This window comes from Pinus tabuliformis, chromosome Q (genome assembly GCF_031772625.1).
Source record: "Pinus tabuliformis cultivar Carrire ecotype Pingquan chromosome Q, CPIR1, whole genome shotgun sequence".
Taxonomy (NCBI): Eukaryota; Viridiplantae; Streptophyta; class Pinopsida; order Pinales; family Pinaceae; genus Pinus; species Pinus tabuliformis.
This window is the reverse complement of record NC_142296.1, coordinates 277,133,467-277,155,187: the sequence shown is the minus strand read 5'-3', so window position 1 is coordinate 277,155,187 and position 21,721 is coordinate 277,133,467. Positions and strand designations below refer to the sequence as shown.

The following is a 21,721-nucleotide window of genomic DNA, read 5'->3' as shown; positions in this document are numbered from 1 at the left end:
GTTATATTTATAAAGCCTTCCGCGATATCAACCACATTAATATTTTTAATATGGTTGTACTAGTTATATAAATGCCAATGTGAGTACCTTGATATGACAAAACCACTGATAAATTTAACCTTTCTCGGCTACTCCTAAGCCCATTGAATGGTGAGTTTGATTAATTCAAAAAAATTCCCTGAAATTTTAAATCAATTCAGAGAAATTCCTTAGCCCATTGATTGGTGAGTTTGATTAATTCAAAGAAAATCTTTGAGATTTTAAATCAATTTAGAGAAATTCCTTAGCCCATTGAATGGTGAGTTTGATTAATTCAAAGAAATTGCTTGAGATTTTAAATCAATTCAGAGAAATTCCTTAGCCCATTGAATGGTGAGTTTAATTAATTCAAAGAAATTTTTTGAAATTTTAAATCAATTCAGAGAAATTCCTTAACCCATTGAATGGTGAATTTGATTAATTCAAAGAAATTCCTTGAGATTTTAACCTTCTCTGCTCCCAAGACGGCTAAATGGTGACTTTGATTAGGACCATGTCCAAATTGTGACTTTGATTAGGACCATGTCCATTGAATGACAAGTTTGACTTTGATTAAGACCATGTCAATTGAATGACAAGTTTGACTAAGTGATGTGAATATAATTTTATTGCAGAATTTAAATGTTATTGTGTTAGGGCTTTTACGTCCTTAGCCCATTGAATGGTGAGTTTGATTAATTCAAAGAAATTCCTTGAGATTTTAAATCCCAAGCCCATTGAATGGTGACTTTGATTAGGACCCATGTCCATTGAATGACAAGTTTGACTGAGTGATGTGAATATAATTTTATAGCAGAATTTAAATGTTATTGTGTTGTGGATTTGAAATCTAATAAATTACACAAAAAAAAATATAAAGTAAATAAAATTAATAATTATACTTATAATTAGTGACTAAATTAATCTAAATTCATTTTATAATTAGTTTTTTTAATAAAATTTATTTAAAATTAGGTTAGACATTATTAAAATTATAATTTAAAATTAGTCGTTTCTTTATAGCCATTAAAATTATGCTTTTTTATTTAATTTGATGTTATGATGTAATTTTTCATTTTGTTTTGATGATGAATCACACAGGTTGGTTCTAAACCGTGGACCAAACTTTTCCAATGTGATTTTTACCAAAAATGTTTCAAATATTAAATTATATAATTTTAATATTTAATTTTTTTTTAAGGATTCTAAATCTATTTTTATATTTAAAAATATGATTTAAATAATGTTACTTTATTGAAAAAAAAAAAAAAAAAAACCTAAATTTATTTTGACTAAATTATTAATTAATAATTAAGATAATTATTATTAGTTATTGTTTGTGACCTAATTTAATTCATCATTAGGAACTAAACTTAGGTAAATATTAATAACATTTTTCTACTCAAACTATATCTAATTGAAATTATTTTTATTATTGTAATTATGGAATTGTTAAATTTGATTTTAGACGAGGATTATTTTTATTTTTTTTTAAATAGTAAAATAGTAAATTATTAATGAAGATTAATATTATTAATTACTATTTGTAATATATTCTAATTCATTTATTATTATTAGTATATTTGTATTATATTGATGATGATGATGATGGTGGTTAACGTTCACTAGACCAAACTTTGGTCTATCGTACCTAAAGAAACGAATTATTTAGTTTGATTTAAGATTTTATTCCTATGCTCAAAAAACTTGGATAGAAGCCTCCCGAGCTCACTATGATATTAAAATGTAAAAGGCTAGGAAGGTCAGTATTGCAACAAAGATTATGAAATTGAGATCTAATGTGGTTGTATGTGGAGCACTCTAAGAGGAAGTGATTTTCATCCTCGATGTTCATATTCTCACAGAGATGGCAGATCCTTTCTTTCCATGGTGTTTTAGGAACGACCCAACTCTCACATAGATGGCAGATCCTTTCCATCCATGGTGTTTTAGGAACTGCCCAACAACCTGAGTAACAATATTTTTAATGTTATTAATGTTTTGCAATCCAACATCCTGGTCGATCTCCTAATGGTTTAACCAGACCCTCGTGTCTTTATACCAACCTCATTTGAGCCTTAGGTGGTTTTGGCTGGAATTTAAAGCTAGCTTAGGAAGTCTATGGTCTCCTATGTTATTGAGTTTGTGATTGTACAACAGAAGCATAGTCATAGCTAGGCTCTCGATAGGGGAAAGACCCACTTCTATAAGGAGAATAGGATAGGGTGTATTACTTTTAATTTTGAGGTTATACGTTATAAAACGCTTATGGATTTGCTCAGGATTCTCTAGAGATGGTGCAACCCCAAACCTCACATCCATATAAGATAACAAGAGTGAATAAAGTTTCAAAGGGGAACTTCTTTTTATCCCACATGAGGTTTGTCGTTTTACAATTATTTTCAAGGCCAAAATAGGCTTTCCACCCTCCATTAATCCTTTTCTCAATGTTATAGTTCCAATTGACCTTGTGATGAATATGAATTCCTAGGTACTTGTAAGAAAACACTTCCTCTGTTATTATTTGAGCTGGAAAAACACAATTTAAAAAATATAAAATATAAGTTCACAATTAATTAAAAATATCTTCCAATTTCATTAAATGAAAAAAAAAGCTGATTTATATAATATTAAAAAAAAATCAATATTTCTTTTAATCATTTGCTAAAATTACTAAAACTATCTTGACAAGATCATGGTTTAATTAAAAAAAAATCTATATAGGATTTACAAAATAATCAATATTCTATTTAATTCTTTTTGGGTGGTGTTTAATTTTTTTTTTTTTTTTTTGGCCTAATATGAAGTGATAACTAGAAATACTAGTATAACATGGGAACAAAATAGTTAAAGATATTTAAACAAAATAATTTATCACTAATATGAAGTGATAACTAGGGATACTAGTATAACATGGGAACGACAATGGTAAAATATACTTAAACAAAATAATTTATTACTAATGAATTTATATCTGGAATCAACTATATTTAATTTTCATTTTACTCATAAAATTAAATTTAAAATAAAATTAATAATATTATATATAATTATTAATAAAATAATAGTTAAATAAAAGTTATTTTACTACTCTTCTTATTCTCACACTATGGCCTTTTGTAATTCATGATTTATAAAAATATTTTTGGCAGAAATTACATATCAAATTTACCTAGACTTTTACTATGGTTCATCATCAAAACATAAATGAATAGCTTAACCCAGAAAACTAATAAATAATAAAACTGCACGCTAAATCTTAAAAGTTAAATTTTATTTACTTATTTATTTTTATTTTTATTAATATAATTAATTAATATTTTTTATTTTTTGAATGATATTTAAATTTAAGCGTTTAGAGATAAACAATAAAATAAATAACAATATAAAATAATAATATTTGAAACAAAATAGACCTATTAAAAATAAAAACTCTAAATAATATTATTAAAAAATAATAATATGTCATAGGAAAAAATAAAAACTAACTAATTAATAATATTTGAATGATTATGTTTGTTTTAACGAAAGATCTGTATTTGAAACAAAATAGACCTATTAAAAATAAAAACTCTAAATAATATTATTAAAAAATAATAATATGTCATAGGAAAAAATAAAAACTAACTAATTAATAATATTAGAATGATTATGTTTTTTTAACGAAAGATCAGGACAGATTGACCCCAAAAGCCGCTGATCATCAAATGGTCAATGTATTACTTAAAAACTTAAAAAGAATCTATGTCAAAATATTCCGCTTATTTCGCAATTTCTAACTTTTTTTCGGAACTGTACATGAATCCTAACGCGTAGTTCAAGATATGATTTATTACATTATAGAAAAATATAAATAAGAACATAGACATTGAACCCGCCACCTGCGGACTTAATTTGGTCTCCCCGCCTCGATTTCTCTCCGTTCTCAGACAGCGCCTTGCTTCACGTCTCTAGCTATGAATTCAGACCGTTTCAATGTAATTTGAAACAAACAAATACATCTCTGCACCATCAGAATAACAGGGGTTTGACGAATGGGTATCATACCAAACAGTGCAATATGGGGATTTTGTTTGCATGGGTTTCATGTTTATTGATCGTTCAAAGAAGCTACGGAGATTTGTGATTTCTAGCTAATGTTTTTTTTGGAGATACCCAGGTTTTTATATGTTATGTTGCAGGCGATAATGACGACTGATTCAGAGAAACAAGAGCCATGCTCCTATAACGATCGAATACAGACTGTTTGCAAGCTTAAATGGGTTTCAAGGGCACCTCGGGCTCTCTTTATTCTTTTATTGACGTTGCTAGTTGTGCTGCTGGTTCAGACCAAGACTGGAATGAATCTTCCCTCGTGGGTCAATCAGCCTGAGGACTTGAGGGATCATGGATTTTTTGAAGCGGAAGAGCAGAGTTGTTCAGGTTTTGTTAGGATGAATGGCAGAAGGAAGAAGATTGTATCCATTGAAGACTTTGGAGGTGTGGGTGATGGGAAGACTATGAATACCAGAGCCTTTCAGAAGGCCATTGGTTATCTGAAATTATTTGCAGACAAGGGTGGCGCACAGCTTAATGTTCCCTCAGGGAAATGGGTCACAGGAAGTTTTAATCTCACAAGCAACATCACTCTGTACCTGGGAAAGGATGCACTCATTCTGGGATCTCAGGTAAGACATCATTGGATTCTAAGGTATCTTTGAAAGAACTCTAACTATAAATGCAATAGTCTAACTTTTCTACGTTGTGAAGCTTTTACGGGCTTATTTTCCGATCAGTTTTGCTCTAGATCTTATAGAGATCGATGAAAATTACAAGTTTGACTAGAGCTCAGAGAGAGTTTTCAGGATATTGAATTTATTTATGTAATCAAATACACATTTTATATAACTCCAGACCACAATCTAACTAACAATTATATAGCTGAATTCCAACCAAAATGCCAAAACATAAAAAAGTTAGACAACGCCAAAAATAAATAATATAATCTAGATCATTGCTTGAATCAAGCTTTTGAAGGGATTAGATCACCTAAATAATATAATCTAGATAATTGCTTGAATCAAGCTGTTGAGGGGACTAGATCACCCTAAAAATATATAGGGCTAGACTTCAACAAGCAGTTGAAGGGCCTAGTTCACAGAGCGAGTCCATAGGACTAGACTACTTCCATTATAAACCCATCCAGATTCTAAACCCAGGCCTGTAATGTACATCCAGGTTGCAAATAGAAGCTCAAGGTCCAAAATCTAAGAGGTTGTGAAGCAAAGCTCAAGGTCCAATATCTCAGAGATTGTGAAGTGAAGCTTAAGGTCCAATATCAACTATTGGAACCCTGAGACATGCAACCTCGAGATGAATATCAAACCTGGCTTTAGATGGGTTTGTGCCAGCATCTATATTCAATGCACCCTTAGATTCAATGCATTATTACACACGCATGAGCACAGACACATGACGAGATCACCCCAATCCCACCTTGGCTGTAGAATGTGCATTGCATCTCTTGGTGCAAATATGAGTTCATGAGGATTGGATAAGTGAGCCAATTGCTCAATCAAAAGAAATCTAGATCATTGCTTGAATCAAGCTTTTGAAGGGATTAGATCACCTAAATAATATAATCTAGATAATTGCTTGAATCAAGCTGTTGAGGGGACTAGATCACCCTAAAAATATATAGGGCTAGACTTCAACAAGCAGTTGAAGGGCCTAGTTCACAGAGCGAGTCCATAGGACTAGACTACTTCCATTACAAACCCATCTAGATTCTAAACCCAGGCCTGTAATGTACATCCAGGTTGCAAATAGAAGCTCAAGGTCCAAAATCTAAGATGTTGTGAAGCAAAGCTCAAGGTCCAATATCTCAGAGATTGTGAAGTGAAGCTTAAGGTCCAATATCAACTATTGGAACCTGAGACATGCAACCTCGAGATGAATATCAAACCTGGCTTTAGATGGGTTTGTGCCAGCATCTATATTCAATGCACCCTTAGATTCAATGCATTATTACACACGCATGAGCACAGACACATGACGAGATCACCCCAATCCCACCTTGGCTGTAGAATGTGCATTGCATCTCTTGGTGCAAATATGAGTTCATGAGGATTGGATAAGTGAGCCTATTGCTCAATCAAAAGAAATCCAAAGCCTATTGTCAATTCAACTAGAACAAAAAACATCCAATAAAAGACGTGGTAATTTCAATACAGAGATAATGCCAGGCTTACATGAAGCTTGTCAGCAAGCATTTCTTACATGCATGCCTTCCTCTGCATGTATATTTAAAATTGGAGAACAGTATTTATCTCATTTGATTTAAAAGATCTTCTGAATGGTTTTCCTTTTGCTGATTATAATTCTACATGTTAAAATTTCAAGCCATGTTGATCCCTCTATATGGCAGGATCCAAAAGACTGGCCTCTTATAGAGCCACTCCCATCATATGGTCGCGGCCGAGAACGACCTGGAGGAAGGCATATCAGCCTTATTCATGGGGAAAATCTTGAAAATGTTGTGATTACAGGTGACCAACTATGACTTATCTCTCTCTATGTGTTTGTGTTTGTTCTCAGAAAAGGATTCTGGATTGATTAGGGCTCATGTTTCCAATATGATTGGCTTGTATAGGTGAAAATGGGACTATTGATGGCCAAGGATCAATGTGGTGGGATATGTGGTTCAATAAGACCCTGCAACACACAAGAGGTCACCTTGTTGAATTTGTTAATTCAGAAAATATAATAATCTCAAATGTTACATTCCTTAACTCGCCATTCTGGAACATACATCCAGTCTATTGCAGGTTGGTAATTACTAATTTTTTTTTTCGAGTGTGAGAGTTAAGCAAGTTTTGTGTTGATTTGTATTTGTTTGCAATAAGAATACATTGGAATAGATGTTGTTCTTATTCACAGCATTTCTCCTACATGCTGTCCTGCAGGAATGTGGTAATAAAACATGTGACCATATTGGCTCCCCTTGATGCCCCTAACACAGATGGGATTGATCCAGGTAATTTTTGCTGCTAACAAAGTTTTATTAGTGGTTCTGTTTGCATGCTTTGATGAACTCACTCCTAGTTCTATCTCATTTTCTAGATACTTTCTTTTTGTCCAATTATCATGAATGTTGCCTAGGGCTGAATTGCTGCCTAACAGAAATGATGTGAAAAGTACAAAGAATGTGGATTCAATCAAGGGATGAACTATAGGATTTCTGTTTATCAACTTAAGTTTTGGTGATTTCTCCCACCTAATTTCTAGTATGTTATGTATTGTTATGATCTTGCTCTATCTTGTGAATTTATGGGGTGCATCACTGTGAATATACTGGATAGCTAATGGAAACATATGAATCCAAATAATAGATAGCCCATGACAGCATGCCGTGATATCAATTTTAAGTTGCTCAAGCTGGTTTTCTGGAACAAGGAACACAACTTACAGTTGAGATCTTTTTCTCTCTGCCAAAGAATGATTGGTTTTGAGGAAATTTATTTGAAGATTTCTTAAATTATGGGGAATGTCAAGCAAAAGAGTAATGAAAACCAATGAAAGCTTTTCTTTGAAAATGGCAACTCTTTCCATAGATCGCTTTTTCAAAATGCTCAATTTTGTTTCTATTGAAATGGATGTCGTTGATACTACCTTGGTAACTATCTCTTTATATTGATTCCTCGTTGAAACTGCCTTGGGAACTGTGTTTTATTTGTGTTTTAGATCTCTGATTTTTCCCCTGTATATCTAAAAAAAAACGAAATTTACATTCTTGTTAAATGCATCGACAGAATCAGAGACCTTATGGCTGTGATGATAGTTTATATTAGCAGTTTCAGACAATATTTTGGGTACCTAAAGACCCTCGTAATGACGAGCTACAATTTGATTTCAAATGAACTTTAGGGTACATAAGCGGCTGTGTCATGATTCTCTACAATTTGGTTTGAGTCTTCACCTCTGAAGACATTTTAGAAGGTAGGTTCTATCCCTCTCTTCCAGGACTTGAAATAAACCAGGACTTCTCTTGTTCATTTATTCAAATGCTCTAGGATTGACAACATGGCCTTAGCAATAACGATGGTAGATGAAGATCTGATGGTAGATGGAGGATTTTGAATTTTCACATTTCTCTAAAGGCCACCGGAGCTTTCATTCACATCTGAGATTAACAAATGCTATTTATCCTTAGGTTTCAGGGGTCATCCTTATCATGATTGTAGATTTGGGTCATCAGAGCGCCCAGACACAAAGTCAACCTGAGCTTTCATTCACAACTAAGAATAACAAATGTTATTTATACCTAGGTTTCAGGGGTCATCCTTATCGTGATTGTAGATTCGGGTCATCGGTGCCCTCCGATGACCCCAAGCTACAATGGGGTTACAGTCAGGGAGTTTGAAGTAGGATAAGTAAAGAATTCTACTCTCATGTTTAAAGCTTAGTAAAGTCTGGTGTACACACAATCGGACATCAATCGATTGACAATTGGATAGTAAGAACAGACTGCAAATAGGACAAGTACCCATTTGTTTATTGAAAACCTGCCATAAGTCTGGTCAAAATAACCTCAATTTGGATAGTTGCAAATATAAAGAAGCATATACTAGGACCATAAGAATGCCACGTTAGTACTGGACATATGCTCTGAAGCTGCTTTCCTCTGATATTCTCTAAACAATGGACCATCATGAGCATTGCTATAGTATGCATCAGGTTATCATGAGCTCTAAGTTCATTTTGCATTTTTTCTGTATATTATCCATAAATTTATGTGGCTATCTAACATCCTACATATTCTCAAATAGTAATTCTGCATTTGGGGTATTAACCCTTGACCTCACTAACTTTAAGTAACCAACTGAAATTTAACTTTTACCAGAAAATTTCAGTTTTATTTCCAAGGCAAAATCTCTGAGGTACATCAGACACTTCTTCCTTGTATCCATTCCACTAAAAGTTTCATGAATGTAGATGACGTTTTCATCTCCCGTGAGAAGAAGCTTCTGTTGAATGATGTATCTTGTGTCAAGGTTTTTGCAAGTGATCTTTCCCCAATTCAATGACCTGTCTTTCATAACCTGAATGAATATGGAATCATCCTTATCAATCATGGTGTAAACATCTTCTAATGAAACTGACTAGTGATGTCATTATTTGAATTTCTTGACATGTAAACATTGCTAAGGCCACGTTAACCCTGTTATGTTTTTCTTGTTATTGCTATTTCAAAGATTTACTTGTCCTTAATCGCTTGATTTCTTTGTGCCAATTGGGTTTTAAACTTTTATGTGCTTTGCAAGAACCAACTTCTTCTTTTTCATTAGATGATGTGGAATTAGATATTTCATGGCGAGTTTTTGAACTTATTAAATCTGAAAATTAAGAGTATGAAAACACTGACTTGCTTTTGGGGGCTCAACAGAGAACATACAAAGCAGGATGCATAGTTGGAGTCACCAATTTGGATTCGTCCCTCTTTTCTTAGGGGCTTCCATGTCTAATAGCAAAGTATGCCCAATGACAAGGTAGAGTTTTATGGCTATTAGTTAGGAGGATGACCATCAATAATTTTCACCATATTCTCATTCTTAGGGCTAGAAGTGAAAAGGTACCACCTTATTCCTTTTTGTTATGTGAAGTAAATATTTATATTTCCTGATAACATAGGGTCACATTTTAGTGTTGATACAGTCTTCCATTGGACAGGCCCAACCAGATACAAAATTTCAGTCTTTTCAAAAGAATTTTAGTCCAAAAGCTAGCCCTATTGACTATATCTAGAAGTATAAAAAATGTAACTGGGACTCTAGGGCCTGTAAGGAACTAAAACATACAAAAATGTTGCATGAGGGTAAACAAACTAATTGAGAAAACAATCAGGAGTGATCAGGTTCAGTGGCTTCTACTTGTATGAGCTCCTTATTGCTGCCTAGAGAGCAACTTGGTTTTGGAGGGATGGCAATGTGCCTTTCAATGTGTCAAAGCCTTTGATCTATAGCTGCCAATGGTCTTTGCATATGATCCAGGGAGAGAAGCAGCCTGGTTCTAGAGGGATGACTATGTGCCTTTCAATGTGTCCAAGCCTTTGATCCATTGATCCATAGATGCTAATTGTCTTCACATACGATCTAGGGAGAGAAGCATGTCCTCTCTGGTTGCATTTTTTTCAAGGAGAGCCCTACCAAGGAGAAATTTGAGATGTCGGTGGATATCCATAGTGTCCATATATTGGTTGTATCTTCCCCAAGTGTGACCGACGTTGGTCATCCACTTTGCAACCTCAGCCAAAACTTCGGAATCAGTGAGCGTGCATTGCTCATCTGCCAACTCTCGTTTCACCTGAATCAATTCATCTTGAATTGGGTGCAGGGTAAGTTCCCTAAACCTAGTCGCTGAGCTTTCTACTCTCATTTGGGCCTTGGCGTAGCCATGCTCCTGGTAATGAGTCACTCCTCAGTGGATCCGAGCACGTTGATGCAGCATGTCTTGCTGCTCAAACAGAGTAGGGGAGTCCGCTGGAATGGAAAGTGTTTTTGACTTGAGAACGGACCTCCCAGAGTGTCTTGGGATGGGCTGTGAAGATCCGAGGATGATCGTCATTGGCTTGGGCAGGGGGCTAAGGCTCCCACCGCTGAGAGTGATGCTAATGAGTGAAGGGGAGCTAATAGGCCCACATCGAGGGGCAAGCCCTGTGCTAATGTTAAGTTATGGTATGTTCTATGCTTATAACAATTTACTTCTTTTTCTTGTTATATTCAACAGATTAGCAATCACATGTACATAAAGTAAAGTGCAGATAGAACATTAAACGATCGAAAGAAAACAAGCCAAGACAAGAGACACAAGATGTGGCGGCTAGCCAGGGACAAACCCCACAATGTGTGGGGAAACCCTTTGATCAAATCTTCTTTTATCTTCAATAATTCAGCAGAGAGAAATAGTACAATAAATCTGATTCATATCAGCAGTAGCAAACCCTAGATCAGCAGCATCAGCATTAGCGGCTTCATTATCAAACTAGGGCAGATGATATCTCACAAACCAACCGTCGGATTGACTTCATTCCACCACCAAAAGTTGCGGCTTCCAGAGGAGGTTCAAATGAACCTACAATGCAGTTCAGATGAGGAGATCTTCTAGGCCACGCAGGTCAATCTTTACTTCTGCAGTTGCAGCTTCAGTTTCAGCAGTTTCCGGCTTCAAACTAGGGCAGTCGATATCTTGCAAACTGTTCATCGGATTGACTTCATTCCACCACCAAAAGTTGTGGCTTCCAGAGGAGATCTAGATGGACCTACAACGCAGTTCCAAAGAGGAGATATTCTAGGCCACGCAGGTCAATCTTTGGATCTGCAGTTGCAGCTTCAGGTTCAACAGCTTCCGGCTTCACATGTGTGAGAGAGAGACCCATTTCTGCGCAGTAGAGAAGAGACTCATTTCTGCGTAGTAGAGAGAGAGATATGTGATGAGAAGAGTGAGAGAAAATGAGGAAAAAGTCCTCTTATATTTATACACAACGTTGGTGTTTGAATAGATGCGACTGTCGGGCTTCTGATCCTACATGAGTTGTAGGTCGGCTTGATAATAATTCCATAATCAAAATAAATTCATATCTCCATACTTATTAGAATCGGATGATCTTTATATCAATCCTACACCTCTCGACGAGAGGAATCTAATAAAAATATTATCATCCATGAATAAGATGACCCACATGAAGTTTTGCCCTGGTTGCCAATTTTAACACTCCCTCTCAACCAGGGAGAACTTCATCTGCAATCTGTCTATCGATCGTTACTATTCATCCATCAAATGCACTGCCCTGTACAGCCTGACCCTTGCCCTGCTCTGCTCTATTCTGCCTGTTCTGCTTTGTCTTGTTCTGCCCTGTACTGATCAGTATTGTTTTGCTCTGTTCTGCTCTGCACTTGCATTGTTTTGTTATGCTCTGCTTTTGTCCGAATTATGAAGAAGAAGAAATGATCGAGGATGTATCATATTGACTCAAATCAGTCTCAGAGTATGTACCACTGGTTCCAGACCAGTCTCAACCAACCCGAAGTCAGCGTCATAGTGAGTACAACTCCACTGGTCCTAGACCAGTATCATCCTCCACTGACTCAAAGTCAGTCTCAGAGTGCGTACCATTGGTCCCAGACCAGTCTTAACTGACCCAAAGTCAGCTTCATAGTAAGTACCACTCCTACCACTAGTCCCAAACCAGTATCGCAATCTAAGAGAGTGTACCACTGGTCCCAGACCAGTCGCAACCGACCCGAAGTCAGCGTCATAGTATGTACCACTCTCACTGGTCCCAGACCAGTACTGCATTGACACGAAGTCAGTCTCGGAGTATGTACCACTGGTCCTAGACCAGTCTCAACCGACCCGAAGTCAGCATCATAGTATGGTACAACTCCTACCACTGGTCCCAGACCAGTATCGCAGTCTCAGAGAGTGTACCACTGGTCCCAGACTAGTCTCAACCAACCCGAAGTCAATGTCATAGTATGGTACAACTCCTACCACTGGTCCGAGACCAGTATCATTGATCCCAGATCAATGAAGGTCATCCTAGCGTAGGGAGTACGGTAGATACAACGATGCGTCCATCAGTACTACTATGGTTCCTAACTTCATTTCCCTGCTCATTGATCAGATGAGAGGTACTTCCCATGAGTCCCAAACTGCATGGGTAGGATGCCTCGACAGGAGAACTAATCAATCCTGTCCTCACAGGAGAACACATCAATCCTGCTACAATCGCCATGGAGAACACATCAATCCAAGCCGCCATGGAGAACACATCAATCCAGGCCTCACAGGAGAACATATCAATCCTGCTACAATTGCCATGGAGAACACATCAATCTAGGCCTCACAGGAGAACACATCAATCCTGCTACACGGGAGAGCGAATCATCCTGTTCCACAAGAGAGCGAATCATCTTGTCCCACAAGAGAGCGAGTCATCTTGTTCCAGTGCGCACCACCAGGGGAGCGTGAGTCACCCTGTGGTCGTATGTTGCTCCAGTAAGCCCTCAGAGCTCCCAGAGCTCAATGTATGCAACATGCAGGATCCTTGTACAAGGGTTTCTTGACGACTCCAAGTCGTTTGGGAAAATCACAGATTAGATCTTTCCTCGGGGCTTTGACAAGGTATATTGTCCTGTACATCATCTTAATGCAATGAAGCCTCCTTGCTCATCGACTTACCATATCCCAGATGATATCTATCCGCTGGAGCAATCGACAAATACGGGATTCCTCAATAATCGAATCCCACCTCTAGTTGTTACAGAGAATCATAGTGGTATCCAATGTAAATCCAAACAGCGCACTGAAGAGCTTTCACAACCAAACTGTCTCACATGAGGCCATGCTAACGGCAATATACTCTGCTTTGGTGGTGCTCAAAGCCACCGACTTCTGCTTCCTACTCATCCAGGATATCGAAGCATATCCCAAGGTGAAACAGCACCCGAAAGTGCTCTTATGGTCCACCACACTGCCTGCTCGATTAGCATCAGTATATCCAAGTAGTCTCACATCTCCAGCAGTGTATCTTAACCCATTAGTAATTGTGCCATGAAGATATCTCAGAAGATTCTTGGCATCAATCCAGTGAGGCTCAACCAAATATGAGCTCACAATGCTAACTACAAAACATATGTTCGGACGGAGGTTCACCAAGAACATCAATGCGAATGAGTTTATGAAACTCAGAGGCATTTCCCAAACTTGGTCCGACATCACTATCATATAACTTCTAAATGTTAAGATCCTTGAGGTAGTCACAGGCTTGCAGTCCATCATACTGAATCTTTCCAATATCTTTACCACATATTTTCCTTGAGATAGGAAAATTTCCCTTGGCTTCTACCACACTTCAAGTCCTTGGTTCTTCATTTCAAATTCAGAAGCCAACTCCCTCTTACATTTGTGAATGAGAGGGTATACACCTGTTAGAAAGAGGTCATCCACATACAGCACCAGTATGAGCAGCTTGTCATCTTCAACCTTAAAGTAAAGGTTAGGATCGACTTCACTCCTAGTGAATCCCAGCTTCATCAAGTAGCTATCGATCCTCTCATACCATGCTCGGGGTGCTTGCTTCAGCCCATAGAGAGCCTTCTTCAACCTGCATACATGAGATTTTCAATCATAAATCTCAAATCCTTCAGGTTGCTCCACATAGACCTCTTCTTTGATCGACCCGTGCAAGAACATGTTCTTGACATCCATCTGATGTAGGTTCCATCCTTGTGAAGCTGCAAGGGATATGATCGAGCGGATGGTCGTATATCTGGCAACAGGTGCAAATATCACATCATAGTCTATACCTTCCTTCTGGGAGAAACCACGAGCAACAAAACGAGCCTTATACTTTTTCGTACTTTCATTTGCTACATGCTTTATCTTGTAAAGCCATTTAGAAGTGACAATGGTCTTGTCCTGGGGTCTGGGAACTACTTCCCAGACATCATTCTCCATAATAGACTCATATTCTTTGGTCATAGCATCCTTCCATACTTGATGCTTGACGGCATTTGAGAATGATGGAGGCTCATTTTGTATGATCATGCTCATGATGGTCAGGTATCCCTGATACCTATTAGGTTTCTTACTTTCACGGAAGGTTCCTCGGGGTGCAGCATGTCCTTCAACATCATCAAGTATCCCCCTAAGCCATGAAGGCCTCTTCCTAGAAGAGGAAGGGTCATGTGGATCCATGGGTTTTTCTACATCAGGCATTGATTCATCATCCTTTTCTTTTGGTTCCCTGGTGTCGGCTTCTTGAGAGCTCCTCAAAGTCGGAAGATTGTTCACCTTGCTGAGAGCCATATCTTCGTCAAAGGTGACATCATGACTAATTATGACTTCCCTTTGACCGGCTACATAGATTCTATAGCCTTTAGTATTTTCACCATAGCCCACGAAAATTCCCTTCTTTCCAGATGCACCCAATTTATTTCTTTTCTCTTTCGACACATGAAAATATACAGGGCTTCCAAAAATTCTAAAATGAGAAACATCAGGTTTCTTACCGGTGAACTTTTCTTCAGGAGTCTTGGAACCCAATGCTTGATGAGGGCATCGATTTTGTACATATACGACAGTGTTTGTAGTTTCAGCCCATAGAAACTTCGAAAGTCTTTGATCATGTAGCATGGCCCGGACAGCTTCCACAATCGTGCGGTTCTTCCTTCCCGCCACACCATTCTGCTCAGGAGTATGTGGTGTAGTAGTCTCCCTCTTAATGCCAGCCTCAGATATGCCTGAGTGAACCAACTGTAATATATCGGAGGTCTTGCTTTGGCTTGAGGGGAATGGTCCCCTTTTGAGCTTTCCTTCGACACATCCTAGACATACACCTTCTTTCTCTACTTGGAATTCGGGCATCCCTCTTACCATCTATCTTACATCGGGTAGAGCTTTGTAATGAAGGTGGGCAAACTTCTGATGCCAAAGTTCGCACTGAAGATTTGTGTCACAAGACATGACACCTAGCGGACTTCCATCGACCTGATATAATGAATCAACACTAAACCCAAGAGTAAAGGCATCTTTAACATTATTTTTCCATATACATACCTTGCCATTGCTGAAGGTTACCTTGTAGCCTTTGTCTTCCATTGCCGAGATGGACACTAGGTTCTTTTTAAGGTCAGGTGCATTTAATACATCCTGGACTTTCTAGCCTTCTTGAATGGTTGTCCTCTTCCTCGATCCCCAGCTCTCCTCTTACCTTTGCTATTGAATTTGTCATTCCTTTGATTTGCCATCAGAGGGATTTTGATCATCGTCTCGGTGTGAGTCCTTTCTATCAGGGCACTCCCTTGCATAGTGACCTGCTTTATCGCAGATGTAACATCGTCCTTTTCTTCCACCCTTAGGTCCAGCCTTTCCTTTTGATTTAGTCCCGGAATTATTTCTTTTCTTAGCATGAGAAGAAAAGGCAGCAGGAGGACCTTTAGGCATGGGCATTTCTTGCTCTTCTACCCTTGTTTCTTCTTGAATGCATCTAGCCATTAATTCCTCGAAACCAGGAATTACATTATTGTTCAGAAGAGTAGTCCTGAACACGTACCATTCAGATGGTAATCCTCCAAGAGTCGTGAGTGCCATTCCCCTGTCAGTGATAGCCTCCCCAATAGATAGGAGATCGTTCCTGATTTCGGTGATCCTTAAGAAGTATGCTTGCATACTCTCATCTTTACCCTTCTTAATTTCCTTCAGCTTATTTCTAAGAAACAAAACTTGATTTGCATCATTAACTTTAAATAAACTCACCAGTCTATCGTAGATTCCCTTGGAGGTGTCTAGATCAGAGATGTAGGCCACCAAGTGCTTATCGATAGAGTCCCGGATGATCTTCTTTGTTTTGATTTCTCCATTTTTCCATTTGTTCCAGACAACAGCGGATGCATTTGATGGAGGCTCAACAATATTGCCTCTTACATGGTCCAGCACTCCTTGATCTTCTAGGGTTAGATCGATAGACATCTTCCATCCGTGATAGTCAGCTTTCTCACGGAGCTTGTCTTCGGCAGAAAGAGTGTTGAGGACCCCATAGTTCTTTTAGGATAGCCTTGCCAATCTTCTCTTCGGTGATTGCTCTTGCTCTTGCTCGGGCTTTGTCTTCACCTCAGCTCCGATTCCATGTTAAGTTATGGTATGTTCTATGCTTATAACAGTTTACTTCTTTTTCTTATTATATTCCACAGATTAGCAATCACATGTACATAAAGTAAAGTGCAGATAGAACATTAAACGATCGACAAAAAACAAGCCAAGACAAGAGACAGAAGATGTGGCGGCTAGCCAGGGACAAACCCCACAATGTGTGGGGAAACCCTTTGATCAAATCTTCTTTTATCTTCAATAATTCAGCAGAGAGAAATAGTACAATAAATCTTATTCATATCAGCAGTAGCAAACCCTAGATCAGCAGCATCAGCATTAGCGGCTTCATTATCAAACTAGGGCAGACGATATCTCACAAACCGACCGTCGGATTGACTTCATTCCACCACCAAAAGTTGCGGCTTCCAAAGGAGGTTCAGGTGAACCTACAGTGCAGTTCAGATGAGGAGATCTTCTAGGCCATGCAGGTCAATCTTTACTTCTGCAGTTGCGGCTTCAGTTTCAGCAGTTTCCGACTTCAAACTAGGGCAGTCGATAGCTTGCAAACCATTCGTCGGATTGACTTCATTCCACCACCAAAAGTTGCGGCTTCCAGAGGAGATCCAGATGGACCTACAATGCAGTTCCAAAGAGGAGATATTCTAGGCCATGCAGGTCAATCTTTGGATCTGCAGTTGCAGCTTCAGGTTCAATGGCTTCCGACTTCACATGTGTGAGAGAGAGACCCATTTCTGTGCAGTAGAGAAGAGACTCATCTCTGCGCAGTAGAGAGAGAGAGATATGTGATGAGAAGAGTGAGAGAAAATGAGGAAAAAGTCCTCTTATATTTATACACAAATTTGGTGTTTGAATAGATGCGACTGTTGGGCTTCTGAGCCTACATGAGTTGTAGGTCGGCTTGATAATAATTCCATAATCAAAATAAATTCATATCTCCATGAATACTTATCGGAATCGGATGATCTTTATATCAATCCTACACCTCTCTACGAGAGGAATCTAATAAAAATATTATTAGCCATGAATAAGATGACCCACATGAAGTTTTGCCATGGTTGCCAATTTTAACAACTAACCCCTTGATTGAAAACTACAGACCACACAAAAACAACCACAATGAGAATTAAAAAAAAACACCCTAAAGAAAAGACTCTAGACCCGCGAAATGTGGCATGGATACATTCCATCATTGGAAGAGAAAGTGAAATTTGGAATGAGTGCTCCTACTAGCGCAGCTAATTACATCCCCTTCCTCGCTGAGATTCAAGAAAGGCTAACAATGGACTAGGAGGTCAACAGGAAACCACTGAGGCAGGCCAGAGGTCTCAGCCTATACGTCTGACTACACTGCCAATGTGTGCATTGTCCCAAAATAGCCATAGGACACAGAACCATAACACCATAATCTTGCATTCGCTCTTTACAAGAAAGAAAAGACAATGAAATTGTAAGAGCCAAGGACGAGCGTTTTCTTGATAAACATCCTGAGACTTGAGAACTGCCCAGAGGCTTTCCAATATACAATGTATAATAAAATCTTGGAGCAAAATGCCAAAGCTAAGTGCCTTCACCTGCCCTTGAATAAATGTCGAATTGATGGAGCAGAGAAAAATGACAAAGCTCTTGATTGAGCTGAAATCCATCAAAGATACAAAATTAGGTTGGATGGTGCTACGTCTCATTGAGCAATGGATGATGTAATGAGGGAGGAGCTTCATGTGTGTGTTAGAACTCCCGTGCTTGTTGCATGTACCTTTCAATCCTCTAGAGGGGCATGCTCCCACGTTCCCTGGGTGTGTTGATTGGTTTGATGGTGGCATCCTGCCCCCCACCCTCTTGTGCTTTTGGCATCCCATTCAAGGAGTGCTACGTTATTCCTTTAAGGTCTTTTTGCCATAGTATAAAGTTGTGAGTGCTTTGATAGTTTCCTGAAATTGATTTAAGAAATTGGGATAATTTTCTTGATTTTCTTCAACTATGCACTAGTCTTTCTTTTCTTGTAAGTTTGAGGATGAGTTTTATTCATTTAGTTGAATAAGCTTCTGTCAAATGATGTATCTTGTGTCAAGGTTCTTGCAAGCGATCTTTCTCCAATTTAATGATGTTTCTTTCATAACCTGAATGAATATGGAATCATCCTTATCAATCATGGTGTAAACATCTTCTAATGACATTGACTAGTTATGTCATGATTTGACTTTCTTGACATGTGAACATTGCTAAGGCCACAATAATCATGTTGTGTTTTTCTTGTTCTTTGCTATTTCAATGATTTCCTTGTCCTTAATTGCTTGAGCACTTTGTGCCAATTGCGTTTAATGTCCTTTGTAAGGACTGACTTCTTTTTCATTAGATGATGTGGAATTAGATATTTGACGGCAAGTTTTTGAACTTATCAAATCTGAAAATTAAGAGTATGGCAATACTGACTTGCTTTTGGGGGCTCAACAGAGGACATAGAAAGCAGGATGCATGGTTGGGGTCACCAATTTGGATTCGTCTCTCTTTTCTTAGGAGGCTCCATGGCTGATTATTGATACCAAAGTAAGCCCAATGGCAAGGTAGAGTTTTATGGTTATTTGTTAGGAGGATGACGCTCAATAATTTTCACCATTTTCTCATTCTTAGATCTAGAAGTGATAAACTACCACCTTACTCCTTTAAGATCTTTTTTCCATAGCATAAAGTTGTGAGTGCTTTAAGAGTTTCCTGAAATTGGAATTTGGATACCTTCTTGTTTTTCTTTAACTATGCACTAGTTTTTATATTCTTGTGAGTTTGAGGATGAGTTTTATGAGGCTTCTAAGATGGATTCTAATTCACTGGATATAGCATGTTTCTAAGATGGATTCTAATTCACTGGATATAGCATGTTTCTCTCTGCATTAAACCATCACTGGATATAGCACACTAGGCTGGAATTTATAGATATATTTTAAGATGCATTACCTTGCTCAAATTACCATGTTTCTTGCTAAAGTTTCCCCTACATTGAAAAAATTGCGTCAATCCACAATTCCCCATATAATCCAGCTCCTTCAAAAGAATTTGGGTCTTAAACTACAATATTTCTTGCAAGGTTACACATTGGCATATTGTAATAAGATATTTAAAAAAGGTGCAAATCCTTCCTAATGACTCACTTTCTGGTGTACTATCTCATATGTTTGTTCAGCTTCTTCGTCCTTATGTCTTGTGATCGTTATTACTTGTGTTATTTGCTTACAAGTTTTAAATTTCTTAATTACGGGGCATTCTTGTGATCCTTGTCACTTCTGCTGTTTTGTAAGGTATTTATATTTCTTTAGGTTCTATTCTAGGTCTATCTCTAACATCATAGGACATATACTTGTGGGCAGATTCAAGCTCAAATGTCTGTATAGAAGACTGCTACATTCGCAGTGGTGATGATCTTGTAGCAATAAAGAGTGGATGGGACGAGTATGGAATAGCTGTGGGGCATCCAAGTTCAAACATAATTATTCGGCGAGTGACAGGCACAACTCCAACTTGTTCAGGGATTGGAATTGGAAGTGAAATGTCTGGGGGAATAGAAGGTGTAGTGGTAGAAAACTTGAATGTTTATAATGCATCTGCAGGTGTCAGAGTGAAGACTGATATTGGGAGAGGTGGCTATATTACCAATATCACAATCTCTAACATAACAATGGAAAATGTCAAGATACCCATCAAGTTCACAGCTAATTCTAATGATCACCCAGATAGTAACTGGGATCTCAATGCTCTTCCACTCGTCAAGGGAATAATAATAAGAGATATTGTGGGTAAAGACATACATAATGCACCATCCTTCAAGGGCCTGCATAAGACCCCTTTTGTCGACATCTGCCTTTCAAATATTAAATTGGAAGGGATTCCACAAGGAAGAACTACTTGGCATTGTGAATTTGTTGAGGGTATTTCTGCAAATGTTTCACCATCACCATGCTCAAACTTCCAAACTCGAGATCAAATTAATGTATCTTATTGTCCAATGCTAAGACATTCTTAGAAGTTAGAATATGCCAGGCAGCCTAGATATTCTTTGTTCGTGAATTTCTCTGCTCGTTTTGGCATGATTGGAAAGGCACAGGCATGCATTCCTGAAACAGAATTTTGGAGGTTTATATTTTTGGCCGAATGGAAAATTTGGCAAACGTTCAATTTAAGGTCACTAGCCAAGCCAAACAAACTGCCTTACTGTGTATTCACATGGAGTAAGATTTGAATTCTCACCTATACGAGAAGACATCCCGTTATCTGAACTCTGTCACTCTTACGGAAGCAGTGCATTCCAACAAGTGCATGGTTATGGAATTTGAAAACGTTGGAGACAGTACAAAATTAGAGGCCTTGCCTCTACAAGGGCCTAGGGAGGACGGCCAAGTACAAACAAATTTGGATCTGCAAGCTCGTTGAGATAGTTGTGCACATGGTTGGCGCTGCATTGTCCAAACTGCTATACTTTTCAGGGCCAGAATCTTCCTGGTGACTCCACCAGCTCCAGTCATTCTCGTTTGTATCTCTTTCTGAAATTCGATGGTCAAATCCACCAAGCTCTAATCAATGACCGGCTGATGTACGCCACTTACCAGCTTGCATGAACCATAGTTGGAAACCGTTCGGTCGGTTCTGATTCAGACCAATTTTGCCCCTAAATTGGTTTGGAGCTGTGTTTTCCAACTTTATTGGGTGACCATGATCGATGGGAATTTATGTATTTTTCAATTGCCAAATGTTTTAATATACTTTTTTGGTAAGTACAGTTTTTGTTGTGATTTTGGGAACTTTGGTTCTTGACATGTGTCGTTCTTATAACTTTGGCAATAATGTTTTGAGAAGCACATTAAACCCTTTCACTTCACAATCTGACTTTTTTAAATTCAGCTGTAAGTTTTTTTAAAGAGTGTATTATAAACATTTTGGAGAAGTCTTGTATCATGTTTTGCCTCAATAAAATAATGTTAAATAAACATAGGTTTGAAGTCTATTTTACAAGTGCATTAATAATTAATAAATGATCATAGTTCCAAGCTTACACACATCAAATGGG

General features: G+C 37.8%; 1 protein-coding gene across 1 annotated transcript; it reads left to right on the top strand.

Annotated features, from left to right (window-relative positions):
• The first annotated feature begins 4,038 nt into the window (after positions 1-4,038).
• On the top strand, positions 4,039-21,518 carry LOC149219299 (putative polygalacturonase). Its single transcript, XM_089382561.1, has 5 exons — positions 4,039-4,685; positions 6,425-6,545; positions 6,650-6,824; positions 6,963-7,033; positions 20,028-21,518. The coding sequence occupies exons 1-5, from the start codon at positions 4,155-4,157 to the stop codon at positions 20,678-20,680; spliced, it is 1,551 nt and encodes a 516-aa protein (XP_089238687.1). The 5' UTR covers positions 4,039-4,154; the 3' UTR covers positions 20,681-21,518.
• The last annotated feature ends 203 nt before the right edge of the window (positions 21,519-21,721 follow it).

Bases quoted from the DNA above. Each gene is read 5' to 3' on its own strand.
- LOC149219299 (XM_089382561.1), top strand. From the start codon at position 4,155: ATGTTTTTTTTGGAGATACCCAGGTTTTTATATGTTATGTTGCAGGCG. The intron at 4,686-6,424 runs GTAAGACATCAT...TCTATATGGCAG, and splicing joins CACTCATTCTGGGATCTCAG to GATCCAAAAGACTGGCCTCT. The intron at 6,825-6,962 runs GTTGGTAATTAC...GCTGTCCTGCAG, and splicing joins ATACATCCAGTCTATTGCAG to GAATGTGGTAATAAAACATG.